The following is a 14,503-nucleotide window of genomic DNA, read 5'->3' on the forward strand; positions in this document are numbered from 1 at the left end:
CGCGGCGAGGGAATCGCGATCTGATCAGGGGCGCCGCCGATGAAGCGCGTGACGAGGAAGGCCGGAGGAGAGCTCCTTGTGGTGTCGCGCTGCGGCACAGGAATCTTGTTGCGTCGTTTGCTGGGAGGCGTCGCGAGATTCTGTTGGGTAAGTTGCCCGCGTTTCCCCCTCGTCGGACGGAGGTCCCTGCACTCGCCGCTTGATGCTGAGGCGGCGTCGCGACGAGAAAAGGCGCGATTCTGCTTGATGCTGGAGACGCCGAGGACAGCAGTGCACAGAGAGAGGGAAGGGACGCCGAGGACAGCGGCGCACAAAGAGAGAGGGAAGGAAGGGATCGTGGATTGATTTAGGTTTCGGCGGATAAACCTAACCCTAAGTCTAATCGCTCTGATACCATGTAAAATATTATTATGGAATCAATTGGGATATTACAAGCCATGGGTCCCTATTTATACATGAGTATAGGGACTTATTCTAGATAAAAATTATTCTATAAAGAAATAATAATATTTATCCTAAATATTCTAACAGTTTGCATGCTTTATATTTTTGACATAGCAGTTCATTTTGAATTTTGGTATAGATTTTATGATTTCCAAGTTTCTAGTTAGTTGAGTTTATTAGTAATGGGCTTATTGGTTTTGATAAATGAATAGATATGTTTTGTTGCAATAATTATATAAATCATGCAAAATTATGTTTTAACTTTCAGATGCATGATCTAGATAAGTTTTTGTTGTGAAAATTATGTTAGTCTAACAAAATTTTGTTTTTCTCATTTTGATACATGATATTTCATTTGTTTTCATTGGGTATATTGTGATACAACTTTTCTTTCTTTTTATGGATGATGTTTCCTAGGGCATGGTCTATTTATGGTTTATGTAATTATGTTTTTAAAAAGTTTAATGACAATAGAATGTGAACTATATTACAATTTATGTTATTTGAGTCCATACTTTTAATAATAAAACTGGAAAATTTAAAAGGTTGCTATGGACTTAATTGTAAATATCATTTATAACAAGGTTTTAGTTTTGCTTTGATAAATAATGAGCATAGTTTGATGGGACTACCATAGAGAAGAAACATAATAATTTTCTTATTAACTTTAAGATATGAGAGCTATTGTGATACTTGTGTGCATCTCACCTATTTCTACACGAGCAAACTTCTCTTCTAGCTCTCTTGTATGACCCTCCTTGCAACCAATCCTATGTGGTGCACACTCATGATCTGTTGCCAAACTTGACTTGTTCATGTGCAACCTCCACAGGTGTGATTGTTTGCTTGTAAGCTCCATGTGTAATTTCCATTCGTGCATTTAGCAATTACTTCTTGCTTTGTGCAGACTTTTTCCAAGAAACCTTTATATGATTTTGAGAGCCCATTAGCACAAGCATGAACAACAATTTGACGAGGCAGTGAGCAACAAGCTCCAATTTAACTCGCCTCTTCTTTGGATAGTCATCAATATCTGGATTTATTTTGGCAGTGAACTAACCTATCTCTCTTATACCGTCAAACAATAATTTTGTTGTTGATTGGTGAATTTTTGATAGGCCCTCTCAATTTAAAATGTTGGACCTCTCAGCTACCTCCCAATTGCAACCTTCCACTAGCCCTCTTAGCCATTTTTTTTCCTCTATCAATTATCACCAAAAAATTGATGGGCTAAGGCTCATTGGAATCTTATCACCTAAACTATTGCTATTCTTGAGCTCACTAGAACCCTTTTGGAGGATAGCGATGCATTATTGCTTGCCATTCTATGGTAGCTTGTTGATCTCAGTCTCATGAGTATATTTCATTGCTTCTCTTATTGTGAGATGTGAACACAGTCTTTGAATTTTACTTGGGTAATATATTTTGAGCATGCGATGTGATTGATAGTGTTTCCTAGCTTAGGTAGTCTTAACACAAATGAAAAAAATTTATTGACCTATTTTACACTACTGTTCGCTACACTTTGTATTATATTCTCAAGCACATCAAATCCAAAGTTATGCAAGGTTGCTTTGAAAAACTTCTCATCACTATGTCTCTTCGTATAGTTCGTCCTAAATAGGAACCTATGAAGAGACAAAAATTTAGAAGACTCCTCAAATTCCATCCAGTCCTATTAGATGTTTACATGAAGGATGTCAAGAACCTCTGCTACGTCTATCATCATTTGATTCTCCTATAAATAGATCTGCAATTTGTCATCAAGCGTGCCTCAGTGTGGTGGAGGCGATTGTGTAGGTTAGGAAGGCTATAGATGTCTTTTGGCATAAAATCATTGTGGAAATTTGGCCATGTTTGCGATGTGTGCTACTCTCTTAATAATGATCACTACTCAAGATAGTTCATGTTCTCTTATCTTCTGTGGTTCTCACTTTTTCATAGTTTTTATTGTAGAGTATGCATGTCTTCTTTGGCTCCAAGCTGCTAGTGAAGCCTCTTCTTGTCAGATATTGTTTTATCTCATGTAGGTACTTATACTATGTTTATGACATATTCCACTATGTACTTACATTATGTATTCCTCTTGTCAAATATTGTATCTGGACCCATGATTCAGGCATCTCTAAACATGTCTAACAAAATCCACTATTTTTCTCATCATGCATCCCTCACTTTGCCTGCCAATGTCATGCTTGCTAATAATTCTTTCACATTGGCAAAAAGCATTGGGCATTACCTCCATCTTCTCTTGTAGTCGAACCTTCTAATCTTCCTCTACAAATCCTCAAATGTTATTTGAGTAAAACTAATTTCTAGAAGATTATGCTTAGTTTATTTGATTGTAAGAGTCTTGAGTATGAGTTCTACATTTATTAACAGTGTTATAAAGGTGCTTGTGTATCATTCTCATAAGTTCATTTAAATATTTGATATCCTAACTGGATTTGTTGTATTCTTGGTTTCAAATACTTCCATATGTTTAGACTGAGGCCTAGTTGGAGGTGGCTGCTGGTTGTAGGTCTGCACAGGGACTTGATTGGGAGGATTTGCAAGTGGTGGAAAGTGTGAGAAATGAATAGGGTGGTCACAAAGTTTGAGTACCAAGAGCATTGAAGCCGGTTTGACTCTAGTACCAACTGATGCAACATGAAGTGCAAACAATCTTTCCCATATATATTAAATCTTAGAGCTCAAACTTAAATATTTTGTTTATTGGAAGATTATGCAACAAGAAGGGTTGGGGTTGCCTTGAAAGGTGCAACTAACTCAATCTTGGAAATAAATCTATTCCTACAAATTTGGTAAACAAATAATCAATATCTAAATAACTTGATAAAATTGGACATATTCTTTAAATCACATTCATTGAACATTTGCCTTAGTTTAATGCTGGCTTGAGACTGACCATGATGTGGTTAATTCGTCATGGACGGAGTTCTTTATCACATTACATACTCCTCAAAATTTTAATCAAACAACCTAATTTGCTATGTTACAACTCATAAAAATTAAGATTTTCTTTTATATTTACATTTTAGGCCTTGTAGGGGTAGGATTATTTCTAAAATTAAATTACAGTTGGGCCTTTTAAAGCGACCCAATCCCATTATACTATATAATCCAATTAATGATATTTTGTGTTTACAGATTTATTTTTTGTGAGTCATTGACTTGGTTAAGTATTCTTAGTACTGAAATTCCTTCTGATACTTGCATCTCCTATAAGTATAATTATTAGAACTGAATAAAAAAAGCTCTAGATCACTAGTGAACTAGTCAAACCAGTGGGTCAATTGGTTGGTTTGCATATCAAACTAGAAATCGATTCTGCCAACATAGATAAGAGCTAGACAGCAGGTTAGTAAAATTAACTATTTTAAAGTTTCAGAGAGACACAGTCTCAAAGAATTATATATAAATAAATATCCTTCATAAAGTTAAATCTAAATGCTCACAAAAGGAATTTGATGGTTGAACTTGGATGGTTGTGCTATGTGTTAAAGAATAAGGTTTTAAAATAGTCAATGCCCAACTGTTGGTCCCAATTGCAATGCGATAATACAACAACTAGGGTAGAGGGAGAACAAGATTGAAGGACATTGCTTTAGGTGTTCTATTAGTGCAAATGGTATGTCCTTAATTGTGAGAGTGAAAGTATAGGTGAGAGGAAGACTTTGTAAGGTATGGCTTTAAGCAGTTAAACCGACCATGGTGTGTGATGGCATTGGTGGATGACAACATTCAAATGAGAGATTATAGATGGGAGAGGGAGAGATTGAGAGGTGTTGACAACATAAGCTACGACTTTGGGTGTTCTTGTTGGTGCTATGGTGGTCTGCGTCGATGCTGGTGGATTGTGACGCGCAAGATCAAGAGATGAGAGACAGGAGTGAGATCAAGAGGGAGAGTAGTTTTGAGATTGGAAATTAGAATTTTAAGATTCTAGTTTTAGGAATTATATGTCACAACAAACCCGAGCTAGAGGTTCAATTTTTTCGAGTGGACCTATTGCTCTAGTTTAGGGTTAATAGCTATGCTTGTAATCCACTCTGTTCACAGCTTATGCCTCCCACCTCTTATAAGTCCTCTTGATGTTGTCCCTACACCTTTAGATTTCAATCAAAAAAATTAAAAAATTAAAACTTTTGATCTACTAATTTTTATGTTTTTCAATTATAAAATTTAGTTTAACTGAGCCATATCAAATTAGATAAGTTTTTAAATTATTATTCTAGAGAATATTTAAAGAATAGGTCTAACTATGACTTAATCATGGAAATAAATATATCCCTACAATCTAATAGGGAAACAATGGTTCGAAGTGGTCAGGTTCGACCATCTTGTTTTGTTATAGTTGACAAAGAGATTAAGTATCTATGCTGCTTATATGTGCATTAAATGTGTAGGGACTTGAAATAGGTCATATGGACCTCACAAAGCTTAGTGACTGAAAGTGGTCGAGTTGTTTTGCACTTAATGACTTGGAGGCTTACAACAAGTTTTGGGGCCCGGGGAGCTTGTATGGCACTCTAGGGAAAAGAACATTGAGTAGTTGTTGTAGATGTTATTGTTTATTATGCTCAATACGAGGTGGGCTCGATAGGTGAGCGAAGAAGGATAACACGTAGACCAAGCTTAGGAAGCTTGGTGCATTTGATGGATGAGAGACCTAATGCAAGGTGTATTCTAGAGTAGCCTGATAAGAGGTGGACCCATAGACGAGAGGGGAAGCATGACGTGTGGAGCAAGATCGGGGAGCTTTGTGCATTTAATAAGTCTGAGGCTTGATACATGGTAGATTGAAGGGCAGGAGCATTGACGAGGTTGAAGACTTAGAAGCATAAAAGTTGTAAGAGATTACAAGAATGATTGTAAGCTTGGGTTTTTGCTTTTGAGTAGTGTCTACCTAGTGGCTTGGTTAAAACCTTTGACAATAGGTCTCAAGTTGTAGTCTATAACTTTGTTCGATCCCAAGATTTCACATAGGTTTACATGGGTGTAAACCTAGTGGAAGGATTATCGATAAAATTCAATCAAGTAACCAATCAACTGATGTATAATCAATCAACTCAGGTAACTCAGTCGACTAGGGAGTCGACTAAATGTGAGGTTTTAGTGAACAATAAGGTTCTATTTAAGCAATAATTGACTATATCAAAATTTTGGTTGAAAGTTGAAAGTTTTTGTACACATGTCCTTAGTAATTTTTTCTCCCTAAGCTTTTCATTTCATCTTCTATTTCATAGTTGTGCTTCATATAATCATCCTAATATTGCAACTGTAAGAGACATGCTCTGTTGCCTATTGTGCAAAAGTCGATTTAATGGATTTGTAGGGGTGACACACTGGACATGCCATAGGCAGTGAAGTAGGAGTGGGGTCTCTAAACCTCCTAAAAGAGCTGTGTTAACATTGTATTGTTTTACTCTTAGGTTTCTGCTTCATACAATACTTGACATGATCGACTAGACTCACACATGAGCACTCACGAACATCTAACACTTGAATTGTAGGGTTTCAACTATTCATCTATCCGTCTCTAGCCAGGCTCAAGTCTTATTCGGATTGGCGTGTGCCGCTTTTACATTGATTCTAATACAAACTCGGTAAACAAATAGGTAGCTCCTATAATGTAATCTAACTTGGTCGTATTCTCTAAAATTATTTATTCCCTTTTAAATAATAATTAAAGTTAATTTCATGTAGCTCAATCAAAGCAAATTTTACAACCTATTAGACATAAAATCACCTAAATTGAAGAGCAATGATGGATTTAGCGAACTATAAGATGATGAGAAGAGGAAGAGAAAGAGAAAGAGGAAGAAAAAAGGAAGGAAAATACCTAATTGCTCAGTCATCCTTTTTAGACCTCATCAGAGTTGATACCCTTCCAAGTGCTGAAACAAATACATGCATGATTTGTATTGCGTGGCTAATTGAAATAAGTAATTTTTTCTCATGACAACACGGTTTCGGTTTCTGTATAAGTGGAATGGCACATTTTGCCCTCATTGACCAACGCAAAATGAGGTTTAACTCATGAATTTTTCTGTCAGCACAATAAGGTAACATAATTGGATATGTGCAGTATCTCTTCCATGTAACTCATCCATTTGAAATTCGTATCCAAATTTATTGTTTGTTATTGTTGCTTATATACGTGGTTGAGCTATTAAACTAAGGTCAATTCTGTTTTAGGTAGGAGGGACAGCAGATAACATTGAAGAATGCTGTGCAACTTTTGCTTCTCGTGCCTTAGGCTTTGATGCTCCACTGAGGACCACCCATCAAATAGACAATTGTACCGAAGGCTGGTTAGCTTCTTCTTAAACTCAAAATATGTTCTTTCATATAAGTGCATTAATGTTTAATCAAATGAAATTGCTGTTTTTGCAGTGTTGTATTGGCTAGAACAAAAGATTTCTGCTCAGAATTTCACAGCATGATTAGGGTTTGTCTTTAAACACATCACTTTCTATCTATCTATGGATATACTCTTACCTTATGCTATTCAACAACACATCTATATTGCTAATGTATTGGAGATTATAAAGTTATTTAATTTAAATTAGGAATTAATTTTTAAAATTTTATATTTTATAAAAAATTATTTTGGTACTTCCTTTAACTTGGGGGAATAAATTAATTCAAACAATTTTTGATTGGGTAATTATCTTATAGTGTATTTTTTCCAAGTTTGATCATGTGAACTTAGCTATAACATTATTCTTTTCATAGAATATTTTAGTTTTCAATTTTTGGAGTTAGAACATTTAAAAGGGATCCAATTTTCGATGTTAATTGAGCTTTATAATTATTATTAGCCCCAAGACGATCTTCACGGTCATTGACATGGTTTAAAACTCATAACAACCTCATGACAAATTCTTTGATATTTGCAAAACAAGTTCAATCAAACACACAAAACACAATTCACAAAATTACATTAATAGTGTAGTGGCAAGGTGCTCTGGTTACTCAAGCACCCATGGTTCGAATCCCAACTACGACACACTGCAGGACATTTTCCTCTAGCGGGATGAAAAATCTGGGACGTTAGCTGTTGGGTGAGAAGCCACATGCGCTTGGATTTGCCTAGTGGGTGGTCTGTGGGGTCGGACCGTCCACCTCCAAGATTAATTGGATTGCAAAAGCTGGACACCTGGATTATAAAAAAAATACATTAATAAACACCACCATAATGATAAAACTAACATTTACTCTAAGAGACCAACATAAAAGTGTTCATATATTGAACATAAGTAAAACATAACATCAAGTCCAACAAGATAGCTTAGGGTTCCACGACAAAAGCACGATAAAGCAACAAAAATCCACGAGTTAAATCCTAAAAATGCACGAAGTGTGCTCGGAATGAGCCCTAGTAAATTTGAAACTCCCATCAAATGATACTCTCATCAAGGATTTAAATACCCTCTTCTTGAAATGCTGAAGTGGCAAGATAAGGAGGTCAACAGGGAACACTGAGTAGAGCAAGTAAAAATGCTGAAATGTACAGACTAATGTAATAAACAATATAATAAATTCCAAAATTGTGCTCTAATGTAATAGTGTATCTGCATTAAATGTAATAATATTATGCAAGGATATAAACCTCTACTAAGGTACTAAAATCAACTTAGTTTTGACCCATTCATTAGTGTTACTCCTGCACTCTCCTAACAAAGAGTGGGACCTCATGCTTGTGCCATACAAAAATGTAACTTCCGGGGTAGTTTGAGCTCATCCTTGCTACCATAGCCAACGAATGGACAAGAAGAGAAATTGGTATATATATATTTGCTAATGCTTCACATCATCTGTGTTTGGATTGGTGTGATAGATAACCAGACAGCTAAAGGGGGTGAATAGAGGTTGTATTTGCAATTAAGAATTAATACTACTCTTGCTATAGGCTTAACAAGGTCATACAAATATCATTAGTGGCAGAAATAAGAAACATAAAGAATTGCATACATAAATGCTAACACGATGTAAGCACTTTGGAACCTTCTTCCTCCACAACCTATAACTTGTTGATGAGTCGCTCCTGAAAATCTCTCCTTTGGAGATGGAGAAACCTCTTATAACAAAAACATAGTATGAAGATTAAGAGGAAGGCTAAAGGGTTCAAGAAATTGCTCTCTATTTTGCTTATCTTCAAGCATCCACCTTACTCCTCTTTATATAGCCTTCAAACTCTTGATGCTTCACTTGTTGGTTTGCTGGCTGATTAGCCTAAGATGACTCCTTAGTCGACTTAGCTAACTGTTGGACTAGAAGTCTGACTACAATCATTATAATGATAAGTCTCCCATAAGTTATATCCTGCATTGCAAATAAGCCACAACATCTGTGGGTTTGCCATTGCTTTGTCAAGCTTTGGAAAATAAGCATCTGCAAATACTGATTTCAGTGTAATTATTCGAGCTGCTTGAATGCTGCAGTGGATCTAGCTGCCATAGAGGAATCAACACTTTATATGAAGCATTTCTTTTTAAAACATAATTTTTATCTAATCCAAATGTTGCAGTGAGTAGTGTTTTGGATGTTGTTTCTGCTCACTGGGAAGTTAAACAAGTTGTTTGGGATGTCAAATATGGGGAGGATGCTTTGACGGAGTGGACCTGTATTAGAAGGCCCTTTATCAGGGGGCTAAGTATGTTTTAGAGGCTGATTTTGAGGTTTCAGTGTTAGATGTTGAACGTTCTAATGGTTTGGTGGATCTTATTATAGTGAAGTAGTTACTCGCCGGCTCTTGCTTAAAGAAAAATTGCAAGGGAAAAAGGAGAGTGTATAATTGGGTGGTTTAGTGTGATTCTGCATTTCAAATCAATGATTATAAGTTTACATTGTTACTGGAATACTGATTTCTGATCAGAATTGTAGGGGCAGCTCATAGCCTCATACAAAAAATTTAAAACCATGCAATTGTCTGGTATAGCATGTATTGTCTCAGTATGTCTTGCTTATTGTGATTTTACTAAATTCTTATAAATTCTGATAATAAATGTAGGAAAAACAGGTCAGAAAGTTATATCTTGCTCTTGCTGCGGCACCTGTACCCATTGGAATAATTACACACTACATGCGTCCCACCAATATCGCTCCAAGATTAGTTTCCAAAGGTAATATTAGAACCTAAGCATTTAACAATGGCATCAAATATAGATTGTTAGAACTTGTGTACGTTTAGTATTACATATTGTTTGTTACATGTAATATTGTCTTTCAGACAAGGTTTGCAACCTTAATGTTGCATATTATGGAAATAAATTTAAAGATATACTATTTATTTCACCATGAAAGAGAAAAGTCTCTGAAAGTTCAATAATCATAATGTACAGACCGTCCAGGAAAATGAACAGAAAAGAAGAAAAATTTGAATTGATTCTAGTTAGACTAGTATTTTACAATATTGAAACCAGGGTCTTCTCGTTTGGTCCATCCCAATTTCTATGAAGACCAAGTGATGATTCCAAATAAAGTTTATCTGCATTTTGTAAACAAATTATCAAGTCTGTTGAGATGAAATCCTCATATGATTAAGTAATTACATCATATTACATATAGGATCCAAGCCTTACTATGCCTAAGCTAGTTAGCCATGCAAGGCTAATAGCCAAACTTATAACTATTTGGATCCTTAAGGTATGGATATTGGTAAATCACATAATGTGGCATTCTAATTTGTCTTTCATGTCTTGCTTGTCACCTAAAATGGTAAATCACCTTGATCATGTGGCTTGGTAAAGATATCAACAATTTGTTCATGAAAGTGGAGTGACAAACTGACCTAAACAATAACTCTAAGGAAATTGATATTTAATTTTGATGTATTTATTGCACTTATAGCATATTAGACAATATAACTACTATATTATTAGCAATCATACTTATTGGTTTGAACTTGTAGACCCAAAGTCATCAAGTAGTCTTTTTCTATATTGTTGGTGTGTGTGTGATCAGATGACCGGTTAGGTAGAAGGGGGTGAATACTATTCGTGCCTACAAATAAAAAAGCAACCTACTCTTGCTGCAATCTCAGTAGGGTTACAACAAAACATTAGCAGTGGAAAATAAAAAAAGCATAAGCATGTATACCACAGTGACTAGTTTTTAATGTGATTCAGTAGCCCTCAGGCTCCTAGTCCATGACCTATGATCCATTTGGCGGATTACTCTTAGAATTTTCTATTTTTTTCCTCTTTGGTTAAATGTTGTAGTTGGAGAAATCATCCAAGGGTAGCACAAGAGGCTTACAACAAAATTCTAGGATTTTACAAGAAAGCACAAAATAAAGACAATGTTGTTGTTTGAAGTTATGAACTAATTGTATATATGATTTGTGGCCTATGGAACCCTTAATTTAGCCTCTTCCATGAATTGCTTTGTTAACATGATTTCATTGACTAGACACTCATTAGTTGATTGATTTGCACCTCTTTAATCGTTATCTAATCCAATGAAGGTAGTTTGTTGATATTGTCTTACTGTAGCATCAAGTGACTGATCACCATCGATTGGTGTTGGTTAACTCAAATTGTTTCCCTTGAACCATGATTAGTGTTGACTGCTTCATTTGGGGTTTATCGGTTGGGTGCCCATAGACATCAATCAATTGCTCATAGCGACTGACTTAGTCACCAATTAATTGGTCAACATTTCCAATCGGTTGACATGTTGACTACATTCATTTAATGATTAAGTTCGCCTAGATTGAAAACTCCCCTCACCCCATGACTACACATCACTCCACTAGCAACTCACACGAAGTCTTATCGTGCCTTGAGTCTTTTCTTGTCAAGTTACTCGCATTTCGGATGCACTTTGCTCTCGGCTCACTCAATATCCCATCCTTTATCTTCACTTATGTAATTCATCTCCTTGGTAACAACGCTCTATGCTCTGTCTCCCTCGGATGTCCTATATCATTTTTTTTTCTAAACTCTACATACCTTGAGCCATCAAACACTCCATGTATTTTGTCTAGGTCTTGCACAATTTCACACACGCATCAAATACAATGATAAACCTACCTTAAACTTTTTCAATAATTGTGACCTTATTAAGGCTAATTAAAAGGACTAAATGTTCAGATTTTCAACATTAATTATCTTGCTTAAAACTAATTTGACTGACATATTGGACCTTGATTCAATGGGATTCAATGCGGAAAATGCGGTCAAACGGACCAACCCATAATGGGGCGGGTCAACCCATCAAAAATCCATCATATGGCGAGGCGGGACGGGCCGACTTGCCATCTTGGCGGGCTAAGACATCTTCAACCAAACCCAATTCAAGACCGGTTGTGGGTTATGCGGGTCAACCCATGGGCTTATTAAAAAATTAAAAATATATATAAGGTTGAAACTTTTACATTTGGATTGCAGATTAGTGGGTTAAGCCCACGAGTCCATCAAAAAATAAAAAAATATATGTAGAAAATGTTGAAAATTTAAGTTTGATTGTGGATTAGGTGGGTTAAGCTCACGAGCCTATTATTTTCCACTTTTATTTTAAATTTTAGAAAAAAAATAAGTTTCTCAACCTGCGGGCTGACCCACGTAGATCACTGGCCCAGGCAAGCCAACGCACGTGGATCTACCTTAAAATGGATTGATAAAATATAATTCAACCCACTTAAATTATTTGATGGGGCGGACCAATCCAACAGGCTTAATCCAAATTGACAGCTCTAAATGCAATTCTTAATAGTTAGTCATGCTTACAATTATGCCTCATTTATAATATGTATTAATATCATTAAATTTAATAAAATATGAAAATTATCATTTCTAAAATGTGATGAGCCAATACTAGATAAGGTTGTGCCAATGGGTTGTAGCGTGCTATGCATGAGTCCATATCGATTGTGCTTATACCAGGCTTAAATAGGGATGGCCCTTGAAAATCTAATAATAAAAATTTATTAAAATGCAGTTATGCACAAAAAATGAAAAATAAAAAGTTAATAATATTCTAAATTTTCAATTATTTCAAGGATAAAAAGGATAATATTAAAAAAACATATTAAAAAAATCATAAAAATGGAATTGGACCATGGTAGGCTCACAATGTCACATGCTTGAACCTTACCATGTGACACAACTTGACTTTGTATTGGCTTGAGCACGACATGTGGGTCGAGAGACGAACACTTGGCATGGACATGTAGGTTTCCAAGCCTCCCAGTGTTACGTATGGCCCATTCTATGTCAAGCTAGTTCAGGAGCTTGGATTGGTTGACATTTCAACTTTTGAGGCTATATAGATCATAATATATCAGAAACATTCATCAATATGAATTAACAAATTACATGCATCAATGTTACTGACTAAGTTGCTTTTAGAGATCATGGAGATATTAAAATATTTATTAAATAGTGAGCTAGATACGTATGTTCATATTCTTATCATCAAATTTTGTCTTCATAAGTACCTTACTTTACTACTACATGATAATTTCCACTTTTGCAGATCCCATTGGTGGATGGCATCTGTGCCAACTAGAAGTTCTGGAGTGTAGGGAGGTTCCATGGCCAGCTAATGAAGTATTTAAAAATCACAAAGTTGAAGATTGTGGGTGGCCCTCCAAGGGAGTTGCCTATGAGTGTACAATTAATCTCTTGACCGGAAAAACTCATCAGGTATTTCTATTTGTTTTTGCTCTTCTCATAAAACTCATTAGGTATTTCTATTAGTGGCTAATCATGTAGTTTTCTTAGCATTTAATTTACTTGTTATTTAATAGAAGCTTTGGGTCGCTTAATTTGTAGTTTCTTTTGCTAAGTCTTTTATCCCTAAATAGGAAGTCCCATGGTTTGAAATCTCGTACAATGTCGGACGAAATGGTTGAAACATATCATTCCGGTAAATCATCGAAATTCGATATCACTTGATGTCAAAGTTCAAAATCTTAAATGTCGTAGTTTCGATCTCTGTCTAGAAAAATACTAAGTATCGTATCGACTCTCCAATACATGGTGTTGGTAACAGAAGGAGATATTGTCTGTATTGAGTAATATTGAGTTTGGTAATTTAGTGGAATGATATATTTTGATTAATTTTCTCGACATGGTACAATATTTAAAATTATGCTCGGTACAAATAATGTCTTCTTATTTTTCATCTTTTTCTTCTTCAACTCCAATCCATTATCGGCATCATGCATTGAAACATCGGCATGATATCGAAATAATATCGTTCTAATCAAGGACCGAAATTTTAATATGGCTCGACATTTTGAACCTTAGGAAGTCTAAACGAGTAACTTCGATGCCTTTAATAGAAACCTCTCAAGATTGACTTAAGATATACACCTGATGTGTAAGCCTATTACTATCAGTGCTATTGGTTGATAGTGGTACAAACAGGAACCTTTGTAAGAGATAAATGCAGAATATGAATTATACTAGACTAGTGTTATGTAACCGAAAAGTAATATCAGCAGAAACGAAGACATCTTCTATACCCCACAAGAAGGAAAGTAACAAAATTGCATCAAATTGATGGCACGGGCAATTGGTAAACAGAGCACACATGAAAAAAACATCACAAAATAATACAATTATGTATAGAATTTGGTTGGGTTGAACAAAACAAGGCTCATATGCTATACCATGTACTATGTCAAGAAGCATGTAAAAGACAATGCTTTCATAGGCAAATAACGGAATTAGATCAAATCGGAGCTTTTCATTTACTGGGAAATTGTATGAACTTATGCATGTGACTGCAATTTGTCATTACTATTGTCATGTATGATATTGGCGTAGTTATAGGTCTCGGTTATGAAAACCTTGTGTTCCAACATGAATGAAATCATGCTCTCAGTTATGTCATAGCATTCAATAACTGTTTGTGTAATGCAGATTCGAGCGCAGTTTGCTGCTATTGGTGGACCTATTATTGGAGATTCAATGTACACACCATCTGCCATGGCTAGAATGGCTAATCCTTCGGTCGACCCATTCGGAGGCAGTCGTAAGGAATATGAAAGTGAGGACGATAAAATGGCAGCTATAGAAGAATGGATTGCACAGCATGGGAA

At 35.6% G+C, this 14,503-nt stretch overlaps 1 protein-coding gene across 1 annotated transcript; it reads left to right on the forward strand.

Annotated features, from left to right (window-relative positions):
- Positions 1–39: 39 nt before the first annotated feature.
- LOC141817710 (RNA pseudouridine synthase 6, chloroplastic-like) lies at positions 40–14,498 on the forward strand (the record flags this gene model as incomplete). Its single annotated transcript, XM_074705347.1, has 6 exons — positions 40–336; positions 6,646–6,761; positions 6,844–6,898; positions 9,464–9,575; positions 12,931–13,100; positions 14,325–14,498. Coding segments are annotated over exons 1-6 (924 nt in total), but the record flags the coding sequence as incomplete, so codon positions are not given.
- Positions 14,499–14,503: the final 5 nt, after the last annotated feature.

Source organism: Curcuma longa, unplaced genomic scaffold, assembly GCF_044706935.1.
Source record: "Curcuma longa cultivar G26 ecotype Majalengka, Jawa Barat unplaced genomic scaffold, ITB_CL_G26_1.1 contig_21672, whole genome shotgun sequence".
Classification (NCBI taxonomy): Eukaryota; Viridiplantae; Streptophyta; class Magnoliopsida; order Zingiberales; family Zingiberaceae; genus Curcuma; species Curcuma longa.